The sequence below is a fragment of the Culex quinquefasciatus genome, chromosome 1 (assembly GCF_015732765.1).
Source record: "Culex quinquefasciatus strain JHB chromosome 1, VPISU_Cqui_1.0_pri_paternal, whole genome shotgun sequence".
In the NCBI taxonomy this organism is placed as follows: Eukaryota; Metazoa; Arthropoda; class Insecta; order Diptera; family Culicidae; genus Culex; species Culex quinquefasciatus.
In genome coordinates this window covers 3,113,666-3,133,331 of record NC_051861.1, presented here as the reverse complement: position 1 = coordinate 3,133,331, position 19,666 = coordinate 3,113,666, and the positions used below count along the sequence as shown (strand labels likewise).

The window sequence follows — 19,666 nt, the reverse complement described above, 5'->3', positions numbered from 1 at the left end:
ATTCAAGGGCGAGCCAGTTTGACCAATTTTGGATGTAGTTTAGTATGCCAGAATGAGTTATTGTTGATTTATATAGAACATTGAACCATTTCGAATTTTGGTGAAAAAAAATAAATAAATTTCAATCTAAATACTGAATCACTACTTCAGAAAAAAACTGATGTGGTTAGAAAAAAATCCCACTCCCCTCAATTTTAGTATGCCACACTACTGTGAAAACCCACCGAATCGTGACCGCCGCAGCAGAATGACGTTAATGCACGTCGCCGCCGCTGATGCTCATCACCGCGCTAATGGTTACATTTTTTTTGCCTGCCCTAAAGTGCTTTTCAATCCGCAAACTCGTTAAATCAATGAAATTTGCAGCCTTGACGGAATATAAAGGTAATTTTAGTGGGTTTTCGGTTGAAAAAATGCTTTTCCCACTTAACCAAACGTTTCGTTTTGTTCAATATTTCGCTCAAATGCAGAAATATCATGTTCTCGAGCACTACCATAAAATTCAATCGAAATAAACCCGATCTAATCGATTCCAAACGTTTTAGGTGAAATGGCCCAAGCTAAAATGCCTTTTCACCACTACCATACGTTTTGTTTTGTCTAATATCTTGTTCAAATGATAAAACATCAAGTAACTCGAGCATAACCATACAATTTTATCAAAACAAAGCCGACATAATAGCTTTAAACCGTTTTCGGTGAAATGGCCCAACCTCCAAAAACGGTAGCAGCATCGTAATCGTGTCGCGCAAATCTGCCAAATTTGATTTATGGCGGTGCCAATTTCACGGTAAGCTGCCTCCGCTGGCCAACACCACCACCTAGAACCGGCTCCTGTAAACAAAACCAGGTTGCCGTAGTCGTGTCTCGTGCGCTAGACATTCGATATCCGTCCGTTCGAACCGGTATTCGCCGCTGATTTGATTAGTGTGTAAGGTCTCTGTGAGCAATCCAAGTCACGATTACTGGCTAAACCTCACCGCTGCTGCTCCTCCACCTGTTCTAGAATCAAGTTATAGCGCGAGTATTTAATATTTTGCGGATTTTATCGCTTGTTTACGTCGAACTTGGGGCGATTTTTTTGTTGCTTTCATTTTTTGTTTGCCTGCAGCCATCACTTTGCGCTGCGAATTCGCGTGGCAAGAATTTTTCTATTGGTGGAAAGGTACCTTAGTTGGACTTAAGAAAAATCAAGCAATTTTTTAGCAGTTGGATAGACTTTCGACCTATTTGCACCTATTCTCGACCTATATGTACCTATTTTGGACCCATTTAATTTTTGGCCAAAAAATCGTCAAAATAACACCACTTTACCCTAAATGCCACGATTCTGCTGTGAGCGTTCAAACTGTCAGCGATTCGTGGCCGCTGCAGCACTGTATGCCTCTTGGCTCTGTGTCTGTCTGCGTGTCTCAGTTACATAATGAACTTAATTGTTTTCAATTTACTTCATTTAGCGAGCTTTGCCGTCATCGGCGGTGGCTGTGTGTCGCGTTGTCGTTGTAGAATCCATTCTGAATTGTATCACGAGCCTCCAGAATAGATCTAATGCGATGATTTGTTTGTTTTCAGAAGAAAAAAAAAGTTCATCTGGAAATAACAATCCTGTTAAGAGGATCTTTGTTGAAGTTTTAGCTACTATCTAACCCAAAACACTCTCCTCACTGATAGTGTAATGGGTGTCATGTTTTCAAACATGGCGCTTGACGAAATAGACAACATCGCTGATCGATAACCTCACACCGGGGTCAACCTCAACATAAAAAACGAACCGTAATTAGGACGTCACGGATCCAGAAACCGTACAAACGTACGAACAAACCCCAAATCCGTCGCGGTTCAACTCAGTTCAATTAAAAAAATGTCAGTCTCGTCTCAAGCAGAGAAAAACACGATCATTTACAGAGCGTGGTTTATTTTCTTTTTTGTTTGTCTCGCAACACTCTCGGGCAGCGCTGATTAAAAATAAAACACAGCGTGTTTTAAAAAAAGACACAAAGTTAAGGAACGATTGCGCGGAGTTTCTTTTTGTTCGGCCAAATTTCACCCACCGTGGAATGTTTGCTGTCCCGAGAGTGACAACCCCTGGGATTGATGCGCACGCGGGGGCAGCTTCTTCTTTTCCGCGGTGACAAGTGTCTGCGGCACTGTTAAAAAAAAATTTCAATTCTGAATGAACGCAACGAATTTAACTACCTGGAGGGAATTAACCCTAATCCAACAAAGCACGCTCGTGGCCGAGGAGGCATACGCGCGCAGCCGCAATCATCGCACCTGGGTCCGAATCCAGCGCGGAGCGCTTCTTTTTTACAGTGTCACTCATAACTCAAAATTCAAAAAAATGCGTTCACGATCTCGAGGCGTGCGCTCGCTCGGGGGTAATCACCAGCAGCAGCAGCTGTTCCGGTGGTTATCACGCGGTCGTTTACCGATCGTTCTAATGACCGCCGCTCGCTCGCGCTGCCATCTGTTGACGAGCACTTGAACCACTCCTGATAACCGCGGTTGAGGCTCGTCTCGATCGTTCGTGAGTAAATCAACGAAAAATACCTCAGAAACGTGAATGTTTCGTGCGGTTTTTGGTTCTTTTTAGTGCGATGGTGGTGGTTGGAAATAAAATTGAAATATAGAAGAGCGATCGCGGGCTAAAAATAATCCACGGGAGGAAAAACATCGTAATGCCACGGAAGTGGAGAGCTACAGTTGATGGGTTTCGCCTCTGTGGGAGGGAAAAACTCGGAAAAGTGTTCTGAATATCGGGTTGCCTGTTTGAAAAATTCCACGAAGCTCCTCTTGAAAGGCCCAACAATGCAACCAGAGAAAAATGTGTTTTATTCAATTAGATTTTCGAAGAACATCTGGATTGTTTAGTAACACAATGCTCGACTGTTTTTTTTTTTTTTTTTTGGTTTCCAATTAGTGCGATTACTCAAGTGGGTTGCATGTTGGCCAAACATAATCTCCTGTCAGCATCCAATCAGCATGCTTTTCCACCTTTCGAATTTCACCTTCAGGGCTTCAAAGGAAGCCGAAAGTTTTCCACAATGAATGGATTACTTTCATCACTGACTTGATAAAGTCTGTGCAATCACTAGTCACTACTAACATGTCAAAAGAAATGAATTTAAAAGAAAATATTTGAATTGTTGACAAAATTTCACCAAAAATTGGATTGTTTCAAACGAAAATCGAATCAAGAGTGATCAAGATTTCCTGATCAAGAAATATTTTTTTCTTGAAGAAACCAAATTGATTAGACAAACACGAATTTTCGAATATTTTCAAGGTAAACGAGCAATTCTCTACGTTTTTTCAAATTGACTTTTCATTATTTTTTTTTATTTGGGGAAAAGCTTTGTCCATCAGTTTTTAAAGCTTATAGGAACTTTTATAAAACAAACCTTGAAATAAGTTATTCCGAATTTGAAAAAAAAGTTGGTGATTTCAAAACTACGAGTAACATTTCAAAAAAGTTTAAAACGTGTTATTTGTCCCTTTAAAATTGTTATTCGTGATATTTACATAAAAAAAATACCGGGTGGATTTATTTGAGTGTTTTGATTTTTTAGTTAAGCTCATTTTTACAAAAAAGATTATTTTAAATAATTAATTTTAGAAGAGAGAAAATTATTAGACTAAAAATGTGTTTTTTGTCCCTTTTGAATTGCCAGTCATAAATTTTATTTAAAAATAAAGTTTGATTTTTTTCGAGTGTTTTGATTTTTTATTGCAGCGAGTGTTATAATTTCAAGAAACCTAGTTATTTAAAAAATATTTCACTGTTTTGGACTTTAAAAAACATAACCTAGCCGAAAAAATAGCTCAAAAATCTTGTTTTTGTTAATAAAAGTGAAATTGAAAATATAACCAATTTTTGCTGTGTAACTTCAACTTAGTCCATAAAACGAAAATGATCATAAAATGTCTTCTCAAGATATAGCTTATCCAATTGTTAAAAAGTAATGTTTTTTAGGGTCATCACAAACTTTGCAATTCTGGCAACCCTGTCGTGAGATATCTCTATTTAGGTTTGGTTCATGGATTCACTCAAAAGATGGTCTTATTTATTTATATTTTTATTGATATATATGAATCTGACAAAATAATCTGATAATCTGGGAACACTGCCCAACAAATTTGGAAATTTCTCAATACAAACTCGTATATAAACACATTATGGCGGATTAGAAAACTTTTTTGGTATTCATGTATTGATACTAGTTTAATGCACGGCATGCTCAAGTTAATGAATTATGCTAAAACGCGATCAGAGTTACATAAATATACGGTTCGAATAAAAAAGAGTTTTGCTTTCGTCGTCGATCACTCAAAAAGCATACACAATTTTCTACTTTTACGCGATCTTATCGCACAGCAAATTAAACCAAATTTACCCCTTTTCCCGAACTGGTGTAGAAGTTAAAAACTCAGCGCGTTTCTTTTTGCCCTCCCAAGCAGCAAATATTTTCCTCCTTTTTATTTCCCATTCATTTCGACATCACAAACAACTTGTCGAAGACCCTCAACGCACCGCACGATCTCAGACCACCCTCCAAGTCGCTCTGGAAATCGATCAAAAGTTACTTAAAAACCTATTAAAACTCGCACGGCTCATAAGTTAACCAAGGCAGCGAATGACAAACATTGTTAAAGCTGCCTGAAATAAATTAACCACCACCACCATAAGTTAACCGAGCATAATTCGCTTTCTTGTTTGCCTCCCCAGAACCCAGGACATTATTATTAAAGGGAAGACGTTGTTGTCGAAGAAGAAGACCAAGCCAAAGTGCATCGATTCGGGCCATTTAGTTTTCCTTTGATTTTCCGACCCAGTGGAAAGCGGATGGAAAAAGATGGTCGGAAAATCCGGAGGAAAACCCGCGTGTTTTTTTTTCGGGAATCGCGACCGCGCCGCGTGTGGACAGTTTTTGAACGGGGAAATTTGCCCATCTTTTTACAGTGGTGTGGAGAACAAAGATGAAATTTACTCGTGTGCTCAACTGGAAGCACGTTCAGCTACGGAACCAGCTTCATCAGCAGCAGAACCATCAGTAGCTGAACCAGTTAAGAAGACTTGCAGTGTTACAAAAGTGCTCGCAGAAAACGTCATCCGCTGTAGCAGCGGCGGAGACCAACCTCCGGAAGCCAAACCCGAAGCGGTTGTTGTTATTGTCCCAGTTGGCAAGGAAAATCCAAAACCAGAACCGGAAGTTGTTAAAGTACAAGGACCACCACCACCTCAACCCTTGTCGAATTCGGTTATTGCTAGTGCAAACAAGCCATCGACCAACAAAGTGTCACGTCCGGTGTCTGTGACGGCTTCGATCTTCAGCAGTGCAGCGGCCAAGAAAGATTCGCCGAAGCCGGTGGTTGGACCGCAATCGGTCACAGCGAAGCTGTTTGTGACCCTTAACCCTACGCAGCAACCGACAGCTGCTGCAGCCGGCGGGGGTTGTAATAAACCGAAACACGCCACCGAAAAGATCTTCGCCCCCCGGACGGAAGATATGAACAAGGGATTCCTGATGTTCTCGGAAGAGGAGCCCGGATTGACAAGTAAGTGGGATCGACTTTTTTTTTCTCTTTGAATATTATTACCAAATGGCAGAAATATTGACATAATTTTTAAATTTTACAATTTTCAAAGGGTTTTTTGGAATTTTTGTTTTCAATTCAGTTTATTCAGCTGATCCCAGTTTACACGGAAAAAAACAGTTCCCAAAAATCACCAACAAGCGAACAAAACGGTCACGTATCAAGCAGTTTGAAAGCTTTGTTCGTGGTTCCGAAATTCACGAACGCTCGTTCATGAAGAGACGAATGCACGTACAGTATGTAAAAAAAGTATTTACACCCCTTGGGCACTATGCACATTTTGTGATGAAACATGTAAAAAATTTAAAGTTTGACAGGAACCTAGTACTACGTTTTGTTCAGAAACTCATGCCAAACATTTTGCTACAAAAAGCTCATGAAAAGATGATTTCTATAAAAAGTTATATAACAAATACTATTACGAAAATAAAAAAGGTGCAAAAAAAGTTTGTACACCTTTCGAAAAATTAACATAAATAATGTTATTTGTTGACAAATCACCATAAATCCAGTCTCCCAACTCCAAATAGGCATCCTTGACTGATTAAAAAAATAATTTGGATTGAATATAAAGTTTACTAACTACTTAGTATAAAAGTTTATATAACTCTGGAAATTCTATATAAAACTTATCTAAACTTAATTTTGCAAACTTTTAATTCAAATAAATGTCAATTAATTACCATAGAATTGCTAAATAAACATTTTGGAGTGGGTATAACACCGTTTTGGGGGTATTTGTATCGATAGAATAGATTTTTCGTTGGAATTTCGTACCAACCCGGAATTACGTCGTAGGAAAATCCGCCGGCATCCGAACCGGTCCACGATTCACAAGTCAACCTATGTGGAATCAGAAAGGGCATAAAATTTCCGATCTTTTGATACCCATACATCTAGGTTTTCTTTAAAACCTACGTTTTTAAATACCTGGGCAAAAAGTAAGTTTGATCCACGAGAACAAAAATTACGAAATTCCATACATTTTTGGCAGGTTGCTCAAACGAAACCATAACAACGTTTTTGCTTAGGTATTTAAAAACGTAGGTTTTAAAGAAAACCTAGATGTTTGGGTATCAAAGATCGGAAATTTTATGCCCTTTCCGATTCCACATAGGTTGACTTGTGAATCGTGGACCGGTTCGATGCCGGCGGATTTTCCTACGACGTAATTCCGGGTTGGTACGAAATTCAACGAAAATATATTCTATCGATACAAATACCCCAAAACGGTGTTATACCCACTCCAAAATGTTTATTTAGCAATTCTATGGTAATTAATTGACATTTATTTGAATTAAAAGTTTGCAAAATTAAGTTTAGATAAGTTTTATATAGAATTTCAGAGTTATATAAACTTTTATACTAAGTAGTTAGTAAACTTTATATTCAATCCAAATTATTTTTAATCAGTCAAGGATGCCTATTTGGAGTTGGGAGACTGGATTTATGGTGATTTGTCAACAAATAACATTATTTATGTTAATTTTTCGAAAGGTGTACAAACTTTTTGCACCTTTATTTTCGTAATAGTATTTGTTATATAACTTTTATAGAAATCATCTTTCATGAGCTTTTTGTAGCAAAATGTTTGGCATGAGTTTCTGAACAAAACGTAGTACTAGGTTCCTGTCAAACTTTAAATTTTTTACATGTTTCATCACAAAATGTGCATAGTGCCCAAGGGGTGTAAATACTTTTTTTACATACTGTAAGTGTAAAGTCTCTATAATAAAAAAAAAATATGAACGCTTGTTCACGATTTTGGGAGCTGGTTTTTCTCCGTGTAGTACAGATGTTTTTGTTCCTTAAATAACAATTTTAATGTACAATTGATACTTTTTACGTGGGGAAGTATCTGAAATTCTAAAAATTCTTAGGTTATATATGATGGAGACGCCAGGTTGAATTGAAAATATCGAGCATTATAATATCTTAATCGATTTATTTCAATATTTTATACACAAAAATATACAAGAAAAATATTTTGCATTTTTTTTTTAAACAAAGCATTTCCTGAACCACCTTCATTTGGCCTAAACCTTCCAGAAAAAAATCAATATTATTAGAAAATAATTCTCCAAACCAAAATTGAGCCACATATTTTTTTAATTCGTTGAAATTCTGTGAAAATTCTAGTTAAAAAAAATCAACAACTCATAATACTTGTAAAATCCTCACAATTTCTGATTATTTTTAATGCCAATATATCAGCAACTAAAGGTCAAATTTTCAATGTTAAAAAATTTAACTTTTGTGAAATTTTCTAATCTATTCGAAAAAAAATGTTTTGAATATTTTGGAATCAACATTTCAAAAGAGCCAAATATTCGATATTTTGAAATGATGCCTGTTTTTAAATTTTCAAAACATTTCTACGAAAAGGTCAGAAAATTTCACAAATGTTTCATTTTTAACATTCATGAGTTGCTGAGATATTGGCATTAAAAAATGGAGGGCTGTTTGGGAGGTCCAACATTCAATGTCTCTTAGGCAATTTTATTCGAAATTCAATTAAAGGGCCAAACATTCAATATTACGCCCATTTGAATGTTAGTCTTGATTCCAAAAATTTCAAAATATTTTTTTCGAGAAGATCATAAAATTCCACAAATTTTCAAACGTTGAAAGTTTGACATTAGTTGCTGAGATGTTGACATCAGAAAATGTGGAAAAGTTTGGAAGAGTCTTAAGTGGTTACATACATGTAAAAAATCTCAAAATTTCATATTTCCGAATATTTTTTAAGTCCTTTTAAGAGATGATTTCCAATCAATCCTGAAAGTTTCATGAAGATATTGCATGATTAAACTGAGTAAGAGACGATTTAAGCTCAAAATTTTGCCATGCGAAAAGCGGGCTGTCAAACTTTGTTGGCGTTTTTCTCTAAACCCCGAGTTGATTTACGGGTGCCACGATATCTCAAGATGGGATGGACCAAATTGGCTGAAATTTGAGGTGAAGACTCTCAAGATGTATCCCGTGTGCATGACGAAGCCCAATTTTTAAAATTTGCTTTTTAAAAAAATACAAAAATCTAAAACCAACGGTTTTTTATATGAAAACCACAAAAATATTTTTTTTCTTTTTTTTTTAATAAACTTTTTGAAAATCGGGCTTCGTCATGCACACGCGATCGGTTTGAGTAGTCTTCACCAACATTTTGAGCCGATTTGGTCAAGACAGTGTTGAGATATCGTGGCACCCGTTTTTTTTAACTGCTAACTTGAAATTGTTATATCTCGGCAATGATGCAACCAAATATTTTCAAATTTGTTTTGTTAGTAGGTGAAAATATATATGTTAATGCCCAGAAAAAAGAATTAAAAAAAGTTGAAGTGTGTGCTCATTAGGATGTAACAAAAATGACTTTTTGGCGGGCATTCAGGGGTTTGTTCCGGTGGGCATACTGAGCCCAAATCCCAAATATGAGCTTGATTGGACGTAACAGGAGCTGGCGCTCCGCCCTTCAATTTTAAATGGGATTTAACCCGTAAAAAAAGATTTTTTTCAAAAATGTCAATTTTTGAGGCATTTTGGCCACTGAAGCGTTTACCAAAAACATCACTGGCATGTAGGCCAGATCCTTGCGCATCTTTTGGTACATATAACATTGAAGTTTGGAGCACGCTGGAGCTCGGTACAGACCTTCAAAGTTTGGCATTTTTTCGAAAAACCGGCCCCGGCAAAAAAGATATGCGTCGCGTCTCGCGACGCCCGAGACGCCATTTGATTTTGCTGGGACCGATTTTTCGAAAAAATGCCAAACTTTGAAGGTCTGTACCGAGCTTCAGGGTGCTCCAAACTTCAATGTTATATATACCAAAAGATGCGCAAGGATCTGGCCTACATGCCAGTGATGTTTTTGGTAAACGCTTCAGTGGCCAAAATGCCTCAAAAATTGTCATTTTTGGAAAAATCTTTTTTTACGGGTTAAATCCCATTTAAAATTGAAGGGCGGAGCGCCAGCTCCTGTTACGTCCAATCGAGCTCATATTTGGGATTTGGGCTCAGTATGCCCACCGGAACAAACCCCTGAATGCCCGCCAAAAAGTCATTTTTGTTACACTCTAGTGCTCATACTAACCTCTGACTTTTTTTGCCGATATACATGTATGTAACCCCTTAAAAAACTTGAACCAGAGGTCCAATCTTAAATTTCTCTTAGGTTTTAGGCAATTTTATTGGAAATTTTCTGAACTTTTCGAACAACATATTTTCAGGAATGGACAACCATGGACACTATTTTGGAAAAACGAAAAATTTGGGTTAAAATTAAACTCTAAGTGGCTATATCTTGAAACGATGCACTTTATCAAAAAAAGCACTTTTTGATTTCGAACTTTATTTTATATTAAAAACTGAAGTAAAAAAATAATTGACTAAATTTATTTTTTTCCAAAAAACGCAATTTTTTCAAGATATCTTGACTTATAATTTTTTTTCTGATTCGTCCTCATCAAAACCTACAACTTTGCCCAAGGCACCAAATCGATCAGAAAATTCCTCCATAAGTTACAGATTTTCGAATATTTACGTACCATTTGTGTATGGACAGTTGCCAAAATAGTATGAAGCCTTGTATGGGTAACCAATGATACAAAATGGTTTCTTTGGTCATAGAGAAGAACCAAACAATGTTTAAACCAAATAAAAAAAATACAAAAAATAAATATTGTCGAAATCGGCCGACATTTTTGGTTTTAAAGAAGGCTCATTAAAATCGAATGTAAACGTTTTAGAATTACCTCCTAAAACACACTCGTTAAGTGATACCGCCTTAAGGCTTCTGAAATCTTAATTTTCTTGTTAAAAATCCCACTTAACTCACCAAACATGATCAGAAACTGCCATTCTACATGCAAAACACTACCCATTAAATCTGAATATTCAGATTATCCACTGCTTCCACCACCAAACCATAGGTGGTCCTCCCACATGGCTATAACCACCCCCCCACAGAAAACGACATGTAACGATTTTCCTTACTCCCAGAAATTCGAATTCCAACATTTCCAACCTACACACTTGCCTGCTTGCTTCCCAAACGACGACGCTTTTCGTCGAGGTAGATTAAACTTCTGGAACTCCGGCAGCACCACCAAAGAAAATGGGTCCTGTCCCAAAATAAGTTGACTTTGGGCAGGCTCGTTGAAGACGGCAAAGAAAGAAAAACTCACATTCTCAAGAGTTTTTTTCCTCAGCTCGCAGCAAAGCCCGTAATTTATCGCCAAAATAAGCCGCCACCCTAATGAGATTTCCCGCTCCCGGTGGTGGGATTATACCCGAAAGTGACAATGTTTGAAGTTGCTACCCCAAGTTTATGGTTGCGACCTGTAGGAACAGAAATTCGCAACTCCATAAAATTTATTAAACCTTTTCCGATGTGATGGCGCTTTCGTCGGCAAAAGTTATCTCACTTTATGGAGACGCATGGTGTCTTTCCGAGAACTTTTCGACGTTATCACAATCTAAAGCTTTCCCACGAAATTCTGCGGGGACCTCGAAAAATACTTCACTTTGCACTCAATCATCGGCCATCGCGTGTGCGAGCCAGGTTGGAAATTTTGCACTCTCATCATCTGTTACTTGCCGGGTTGATGAACGTCAAAGTGGCGTACAAGCCAAAAGGTAGTTCGCATTCATTTTTTATTAGTAGGACCGAAGGAAGTCAGTGAAAGTACCTGAACCTACTCCCAATATGGTCCATGGAATGTCGTTTCGGCGGAGGTAGCTTTTCCGATGATGCAAAACAATGCCCTCGAGAGAATATTCCGGGCCGCAGTGCGCTTTATTTATCATCGTCAAACATCATCAGAAGAGAGGCAAGAGACTGCGTGTTGAAAAAGATCCTCGCGCCGAAGAAGTGGTGGAGGAGGATTCCAAGCATTCTGCTGCCTTCTCCAGCCGTCAGACAGTGGCTGCGGTTCTGGGGAATGAAAGTAGTTCATCGATTTTTCATCCTTCTCTCTGTGCTTCGCGAACCGAACGCGAAGGAGTGCTTCATCAGCGAATAAGAAGACATCGAAGAGATGTATTGTTGGTTGTTTCGCCAAAAAAAAAGCCAATATTCTGATGAATTGCGGCTATTAAAGGGGCACAATACGACGATTTGAGGCGACTCGGGAAGTTTGACAGCTCAAGCAAGAATGTACCAACTAATTGAACATTCTAAAAATTTGACTGAATGGAATCATTTAATTGAGGATGCCGTGGAGATTTCCCCTAATCCCCTTAAAAACGTGGAGCATCTTAGGCTTAGATAATGATCACATCACATGGTGAAATACAGTGTGCAACCCGCTAAAATCACCGTCTTCTAGTGAAGCGATGCAAATGTTGTCTTACTGCTCGACTCTTCAGTTATCAAAATGGTCGCCCCAATCAGTAACAGGACAACTATAAATGGGTAGTCCTTATACTCTACCGCTATCCAGTATTTTAACCCAATAAAGTAGAGAGTAATTGGTAGTGTTAATTGCCTTTTTTCCCTTGTCGTCCTAACTAGTTTCCTCACTATAGTTCCTTGATCGGAGTCGTCCTAATCCGTATTCTTAGTTTTAAAATGTGTCGTACCTCAACTACGCCAAAGCTCAGTTCAAAAAGTTTTTTTGCCGTTCTAATTCGCGATTAAAAGCTCCATAATTCCGGCAGATGGCGCAAAGCATCGAAGAATGACGATTCAAATTTTCGCTGTTCGGTTACATAGGAATGTAAACTTAAAATTGAATTTAAAGCTCTTAGAACAACTTTTGAGAAAAAATTCAAGTAGTACGAGTGTAAACTTTTTGCCCTCTTAAAATTAACACAATAAAAAAATTGAAAAAAAAAATAATTTTGAAAAAATAATATTGTTTAAAATGATAGAGCATCAAAAGTTAACAAAGTATCAGCTCAAATTTTTGCTCAAAAGTTGTTTTGAACGCTGGAATTTAACAAAACAGAATTCGCATACATAACCTCAAAGGGCGGAAATTTTAATCGACATCCTCCGCTCTGTTCTGCTACTCAACACTAGATGTCGCATGTCGTTTAGCTTATGAATGCCAATTGTTCGTCTTTCTAGTTATATTTCTGTATGTTACATCATTTATGATGTAACACTTTTGCACGTCATTAAACATTTAAATTTAAATGTAATTTGATGTAAATTTGCAACAAATTATACGTAAAAACATGATTTTACGTGTGATTCAACCGTTTACGTCGAATCTCAAGTTTACATCAACTGAGTTTACATGGGATTAATTTTTTCCGTGTCGAGTAAATTCACATATTTTTTTCTGTGTATGATTAGAGTCGTCCTATTTACAGAATCATCCCGAATTGTTTAGGCTTTACTTATGTTTGAAACCTTCTCTTGTCGTCCTAATTAGTCATCTCAACGCAGTTTCAAGTCAAGATGATCGAAGTCCGAATCTTCAATACGTCTTTAATAAACCCTAAATCCTCAATCCAACTCCATAGGCCAACAAGGGTATCAACCTGCGATAACACTGGTGGGACAACACCTCGTAGATCCTCGCGACCACAACCACCCCTTCGCAATCCCAACCTGATTTATCCCACTCATTTGTCGTTTGCCACTTCCGAGTGTCGGTCGATGTGTGTGACATTCCGTCAACATGCCAACCCCAGCGCTCCTTATTCCAAGTCACACCTCACCTCATTCCAGCGCGTTGTCGTCCTTTTCGTCGTCGGCGTTCATACATTGACAGAGCTACACGGAGAAAAAAGAGTTCCGAAAATCGTGAACAAGCGTTCACGAAATCGAAAACAATGAACAAAGTGTTCAAATTTCAAGGTACGTTTTTCATAACACTTTGTTCGTGGTTCTCATTTTCATGAACGCTTGTTCACGATTTTCGGAACTCATTTTTCTCCGTGTAGGGGAGTATTGTCTGGTTAGAACGACACACCGACAAATTCCTCTTGTTGGCCACATTTTGCTCCACACGGTGCGATTCTGAAAGCTGTCTCGAGTGTGACCAACTAGGTTGCAGTCTGGCAGACTTGAAACCCAAGTTGAACACGAAATTCTTCAATTCGCCAGTCTACAAACGCTAGCGTCTCAAATCCTTTTGCACGTGATTCCCTGAAGCTTCTTCGCCGTCGTAATCCTTCTTGTTTCTCCGTGGACAAATAAAGGAGCAAGCAGAAAAGAAAGAAGAGGAACAAACTATGTACACTACACTCACACCGTGACGCAATCTCCGAAGAAGGATGGAGTTGAATCTGATCCTGCGACGACGACGATGTTTGCTCAAACTCGAACACAAAAAAAAGGTTGAAAAAGGATACCCCAGACGAGACGGAATCCGGTCTTGTAGTGGTAGTAAGTGAAAGTCTACTACTAGTTTCCACCGAATTTCGTTCCCGTCCCAGCGAAAGTAGATCAATACACTTGAGCCATCGCTCAATTTACGATGTCGGTGTCGTCCCAGCGAGCGCGGTTATTGAAATTTAATGAAGACGAAGCGGTTTGACCTGGAATCTCCCTCCTCTCTAGAGCACCGCACAATCCATTAGAAGCTGCGCGAATTTCAAGAGGGTTCCGCGGATCCGCACTTCAAAACGCAAATTTCCACCATATTGCCAGACCCCTCGTTAGTGAGTCGACCCAGTGGCATGTTTTCGGCACTTTCGCTTTCTGGTTCGACTCTGGCGTCGGAGGTTTATTCTGTATTATCTCATTATTTTTTATTGGTTCGTGCTTTCTTCCGGGAAGCTTTTCGATGCTTATTGAATGGTCCCTGGAGAGGATTTGGAAAGCTTTGGATTTGGTTGACTTAGGACGACTCAAAGGACCGTGCCATTTGATGGTCAAATTCAACAAATTTTTAAATTTTATTTGCATCACATTTATGAAGCATCAAACATTTTTTGTTAGGTTGAAACTATGCGTCTCAGACTGCACAAATATTGTATCGTCCTTATTCATTTGAGTTAGGACGATTCATTGTTATTTAGTTGTTTTTCAATCTAATTTTAATTATTTTATAAATTTGTTCTGATTGAGTCGGTGGTTTACTCAAAAGTGACTGATTAGGACGACTCTACTCAAATTTCTAATCCATATGGTTTAGGGACTTCGATCACAATTTTATCTTCTTCCACAACTTTAATTCTAACCTCAAAACCATCCCCATCAATGCTTGCGTTTCCCTTTCTTAATGTCTCAAAAGGATTCCCCACCATCTTACCTGGCCTCGAATTTAAGGTCCAAATCATCGTCAAATCCGCCCAAGTCGCACTCGATTAATCTTGGCTCCTCCACATAGTAAAGGCAGCAGAAGCAACCCCCCCAAATTACCATTTTAATTGAATTAAACATTTTCGTGTTTCGTCTGCCCCAATGTCGACTGTTTTTTTTTTTTTTTTTTTTGTTCGGACGTTTTTATTTACCGAGTCGTTCATCTTCTCTTGTCTCCTTTTTTGTTGATTTGACCAACCTGGCTTGACAGCCTTCTTTTGGGTAGGAGAAAAGGACTGTTCTTGTAACTTTATAAAATTTTTCTGAAAATTATACTTTTGTATCAAATCCTCAAATTTAAAAAAAAATAGTTTAAAATATCAAACTTAGCCAAATTACCTATTTTACAAAACTCTTTATAAGCAGAAGCGCCTCTTTTGGGAACTAGTGAAAACTGCCTTAAGTAGGTTCAGTTTTCCTCAATGTAGTGTAGTGGTAAGTTTTACCCCTGAGCCCCACATTGGCGTTAAAAGCAAAACTGAAAGCTCGATGTGCCGTCTATATTGGAGTAGGAGAACTTTACTGGACGGTTACGTTTTTGTGCGATAGAGAATTTGCAGCAAAGCTAAAAGACACATGTCGCCACCTATGAACAAATAGCGTAAACCTATGATTTTTAGAAAAAATGTGTTTTTTCCTTTAGATACAACATTTTTACAAAACTTATGCCGGATTCGGATGAGAAAAATAATTTCCAGCAGTTTGGCGTATAACTTTCCAATATTTGTTTGATTTTACCATGAGAAAATTGTAAATTTAGTAAAAGATAGTAATTTGAACTATTTGGCAAGAAAGTCTGTCAAAAATCAATAAAAATTGTTGAATATACGTTAACACATTTGTTATCAACTATATAACTATTTATTTCATTGATATATATCGGGAAACTAATTTTTTCGTGTTCCAAAACATGTTTTTTAAAGAAAAAGTTCACAAATTTTTGCGCGCCCAAAAATTGATGTTCATTATTTTAAAGCAAACAATTTTTCTCGTCTTTTGCAACCAGTTTCATTAAGATTGATGCAGGAAATCATGAGAAATAAGCGATTTTGTTCTTCTATCTAGCAGAAAGGAATAGAGGATTTGCAGCAAAGCTAAAAGACACATGTCGCCACCTATGAACAAATAACGTAAACCTATGATTTTTTTGAAAAAATGTGTATTTTCCTTCATAATCAACATTTTTATAAAACTTATGCCGGATTCAAATGAGAAAAATTATTTCCAACAATTTGGTGTACAACTTTCCAAAATTTGTTTGATTTTTCTATGAGAAAACTGTAAATTTAGAAAATGATAGTAATTTGGAGTATTTGGCAAGAAAGTCTGTCAAAAATCAATAGAAATTGTTGAATATACGTTAACACATCTGTTATCAACTGTATAACTGGTTATTTCATTGATATATACGGGGAAACTCATTTTTTCGTGTTCCAAAACATGTTTTTAAAGAAAAAGTTCACAAATTTTTGCGCGCCGAAAAATTGATGTTCATTATTGATCCTTGCACTGTAACTTGGATTCTGCCCGCACTTTTCTCACGCACTTTTGACAGCAAAAACTCAAAAATCTAGGCAACCATTCGTTGTTTATTTACATTTCCAGTCGCAGTTTCCACCAAACTGAACTTTCGCAATTCAAAATTGCGAGTGACAGCTGTAAAACAAGCGATAAACCTTGGCTCTCTTTGATCATTTTGAGGAAATTTAAAATTTTCCAAGCCAGTTTGACAAGTCGCAATAGTGAGATCGATAGCAATAATTTAGTGCAAAGTCCAAGTTAGTGAGAATTGCGCAATATTTTAAAGCAAAATTTTTTTCTCGTCTTTTGCAACCAGTTTCATTAAGATTGATGCAGGGAATCATGAGAAATAAGCGATTTTGTCCTTAAATCCAGCAGAAAGGAATACGATTTTTGGCAAGTAACCTCATTTTGGCGCCACCTTCATTTGAAACACAGTCGTGCTGCAAAACCTCAATACGATTTTTGGCAAATAACCTCATTTTGGCGCCACCTACATTTGAAACACAGTCGCGCTGCAAAACCTCAATAGAGAATTTGCAGCAAAGCTAAAAGACGCGTGTCGCCACCTATGAACAAATAGCGTAAACCTATGAATTTTAGAAAAAATGTGTTTTTTCCTTCCTAATCAACATTTTTATAAAACTTATGCCGGATTCGGATGAGAAAAATTATTTCCAACAATTTGGTGTATAACTTTCCAATATTTGTTTGATTTTTCTATGAGAAAACTGTAGATTTAGAAAAGATAGTAATTTGGACTATTTGGCAAGAAAGTCTGTCAAAAATCAATACAAATTGTTGAATATACGTTAACACATCTGTTATCAACTATATAACTGTTTATTTCATTGATATATACGGGAAACTCATTTTTCGTGTTCCAAAACATGTTTTTAAAGAAAAAGGTCACAAATTTTTGCGCGCCCAAAAGTTGATGTTCATTATTTTAAAGCAAAAATTTTTCTCGTCTTTTGCAACCAGTTTCATGAAGATTGATGCAGGGAATCATGAGAAATAAGCGATTTTGTTCTTTAATCGACAGAAAGGCATACGACTTTAGGCAAGTAACCTCATTTTGGTGCCACCTACATTTGAAACGCAGTCGCGCTGCAAAACCTCAATTTTAAGATTTTTTTATAAAAATCTAAATAAATTATTTCAAGTAATCTTAGTAGGTACAAATTACCAACTCCTACCCTACATTAATCCGATAGGCAGATTTAGTGACTTTGTTTAGTGCTTTGAAGAAGAAGAATAAGAGCCGTTATCTGCTTCCAATAGTTTCCAGCTAACCCTTAACAACAACAACAATTTTAGTGCTGTTTTCGGTCAGCTTTTCGCCGATATATGTTGACGATGTTTATGTCTGCCAACGTCGTCGACGATGTCTTCGCGACGGTTGATGTGTTATCGCAGACTTTGTGGCACCACCAAAAACTCACGCAAAACTAGGAGGCGCATACATTAGACCGAGAACCGCTCATCATCCGGTCTGGTGAGCTTCACGAGCTGACGCAGATGTCTATCCTAATGATGGATAATTGGACAGTTGCTGAATGTAACGAAACTATTTGAGCGATTCGAATCTTAATTCTAGCAAGAATTCGTAATCGAATATCTGATTATAAATCCCAACTCAATCTACAGAATTTTCTCAGTTCTGGCAGTTCAACGAAATCCATGCGGGAAACGAATTCCCAACCGTCCAAATCAAATGATCTAATCTGCGAAAAACAATCTACAAATTCGCAACACCTCCTGGGCAAATTGGCAAAGTTTTCATTTGCGTTCAATCGTCGCACACCGATCGGAATACCAAACATTTCCAAGAGCTTTTCAATTCACTTTCATTGATTTTCTCCTGCAAGTAGAAAAAAAAAATGAAACCCAAGAACTGGCCCAGATTTAGTCTCCACAGAGAACGAAAATTTTCCGCACCCTCTCCCGAAATTTATTCATTTTGCCATTTTCTTTACCCTGGGAAAACAGAAATCCTTATCACACTTCCTGTGCGTAGGAATTTCAATCGTGATGCCCCTTGCGTTAACGCTTCAACGCACGCAACACGGAGGGAAGAAAAAGGAAAATCAACCGACATGAGACGTTTACTACGGGGAAAGCCTACAAGAGGGGTGGGTCCCGGAATCGTTTTATCTTTCCACTAAATTTCAAATGGTGTCGGTCAAGGTGGGTTTTGAAATATGCTGTTTACTTTATTTTTTATCACACCTCATTGTGATTGCAGCGAACCTGGCGGTCAATACCTAGTAGGCTGATACAAGAGTTGAACTATTGTCCACGTGGCGTCGCTAGCACCAAATAAATAACATAGCATTCCTGGCATACCTGATTAGACAAAGTTGCCCATTTTTTTTAAATTTTGGTTTTTTGTTTCAAAAATGTTTTTTAAACCCACCGTGTCCAGTCCTAACTGCGTCCAACTTGAGCTTCACTACCCCAGTAAAGTAAAATCTCCAAATGACGGATCACAGCGGGACTGTAACCGACAGGCCCGAAATAATGACGAGTCTTATCCAATTGAGGCTCGAGAGTACAGAGCCTGGTCCGGGTGTGATTGCCCAATAAAACTCGGCTCCCAGTAGTCGTCGTCGTCGACGACGCTGGTGGTGGTGGTCAACATCAGGCATCATGACGGCCATCATCCCCGGCGGCGGCCTCGCCGTCGGCCGTTCCGGCCAAGTGAAGGCTCATCCTTTTTGAGTAGATTAGGATTTAGGGACGGAATGTGTGTGTGGGTTTGGGCCGAAGTTGGTGGCAAAAGTTTATGTACTGTAATAAAGTAGATTAGGAAGTTTGGGGGGGGTTTGTTTTACAGAAAAGAAAAAGCAAAGTTTTGCTTGTGCAATTTGCTAATTGGATCCCGTCAAAATTTCTCAATCATTGTTGAGAAAAAAAGAAGTTGACACCCCATCAAAATCAACTTACTGGCAACACTTGAACTGCTGGGATGGGAACAAAGACGTCGGCCGGACCTAACGACACACAAGCCTCACATGACGGCTTCTTCTTTTCTTTATCCTCTTCAATGGTTCCAGGAAGAGAGAGTTTTCTTTTTCCCATCGCTTTTTGTGCGCGAGACATGTGAAGAAGGGGTTGCATCCCGTAGTCCCATCAGGATATACGCAATTCAGGACGTCGTCGTCTGCTTGCGCCATTAGTAGTCAAGATGGTTGGGCGCATATTTCACCCCCGGAATGGTTCTGGGAGGTTCGTAATTACCCGTGTGGGATCCGGGATAGCTTTTTTTCTGGGTATCTGTTTGGGTCAGTGGTG

At 38.1% G+C, this 19,666-nt stretch overlaps 1 protein-coding gene across 1 annotated transcript in view; it reads left to right on the top strand.

Moving 5' to 3' along the window:
- LOC6035230 (protein similar) overlaps positions 1-19,666 on the top strand; it is a 186,812-nt gene that overhangs the window by 140,312 nt on the left and 26,834 nt on the right. Inside the window, exon 7 of the mRNA XM_038248399.1 lies at positions 4,961-5,556. Coding sequence (XP_038104327.1) covers positions 4,961-5,556 — 596 coding nt within the window. The remainder of the gene's footprint in view (positions 1-4,960; positions 5,557-19,666) is intronic.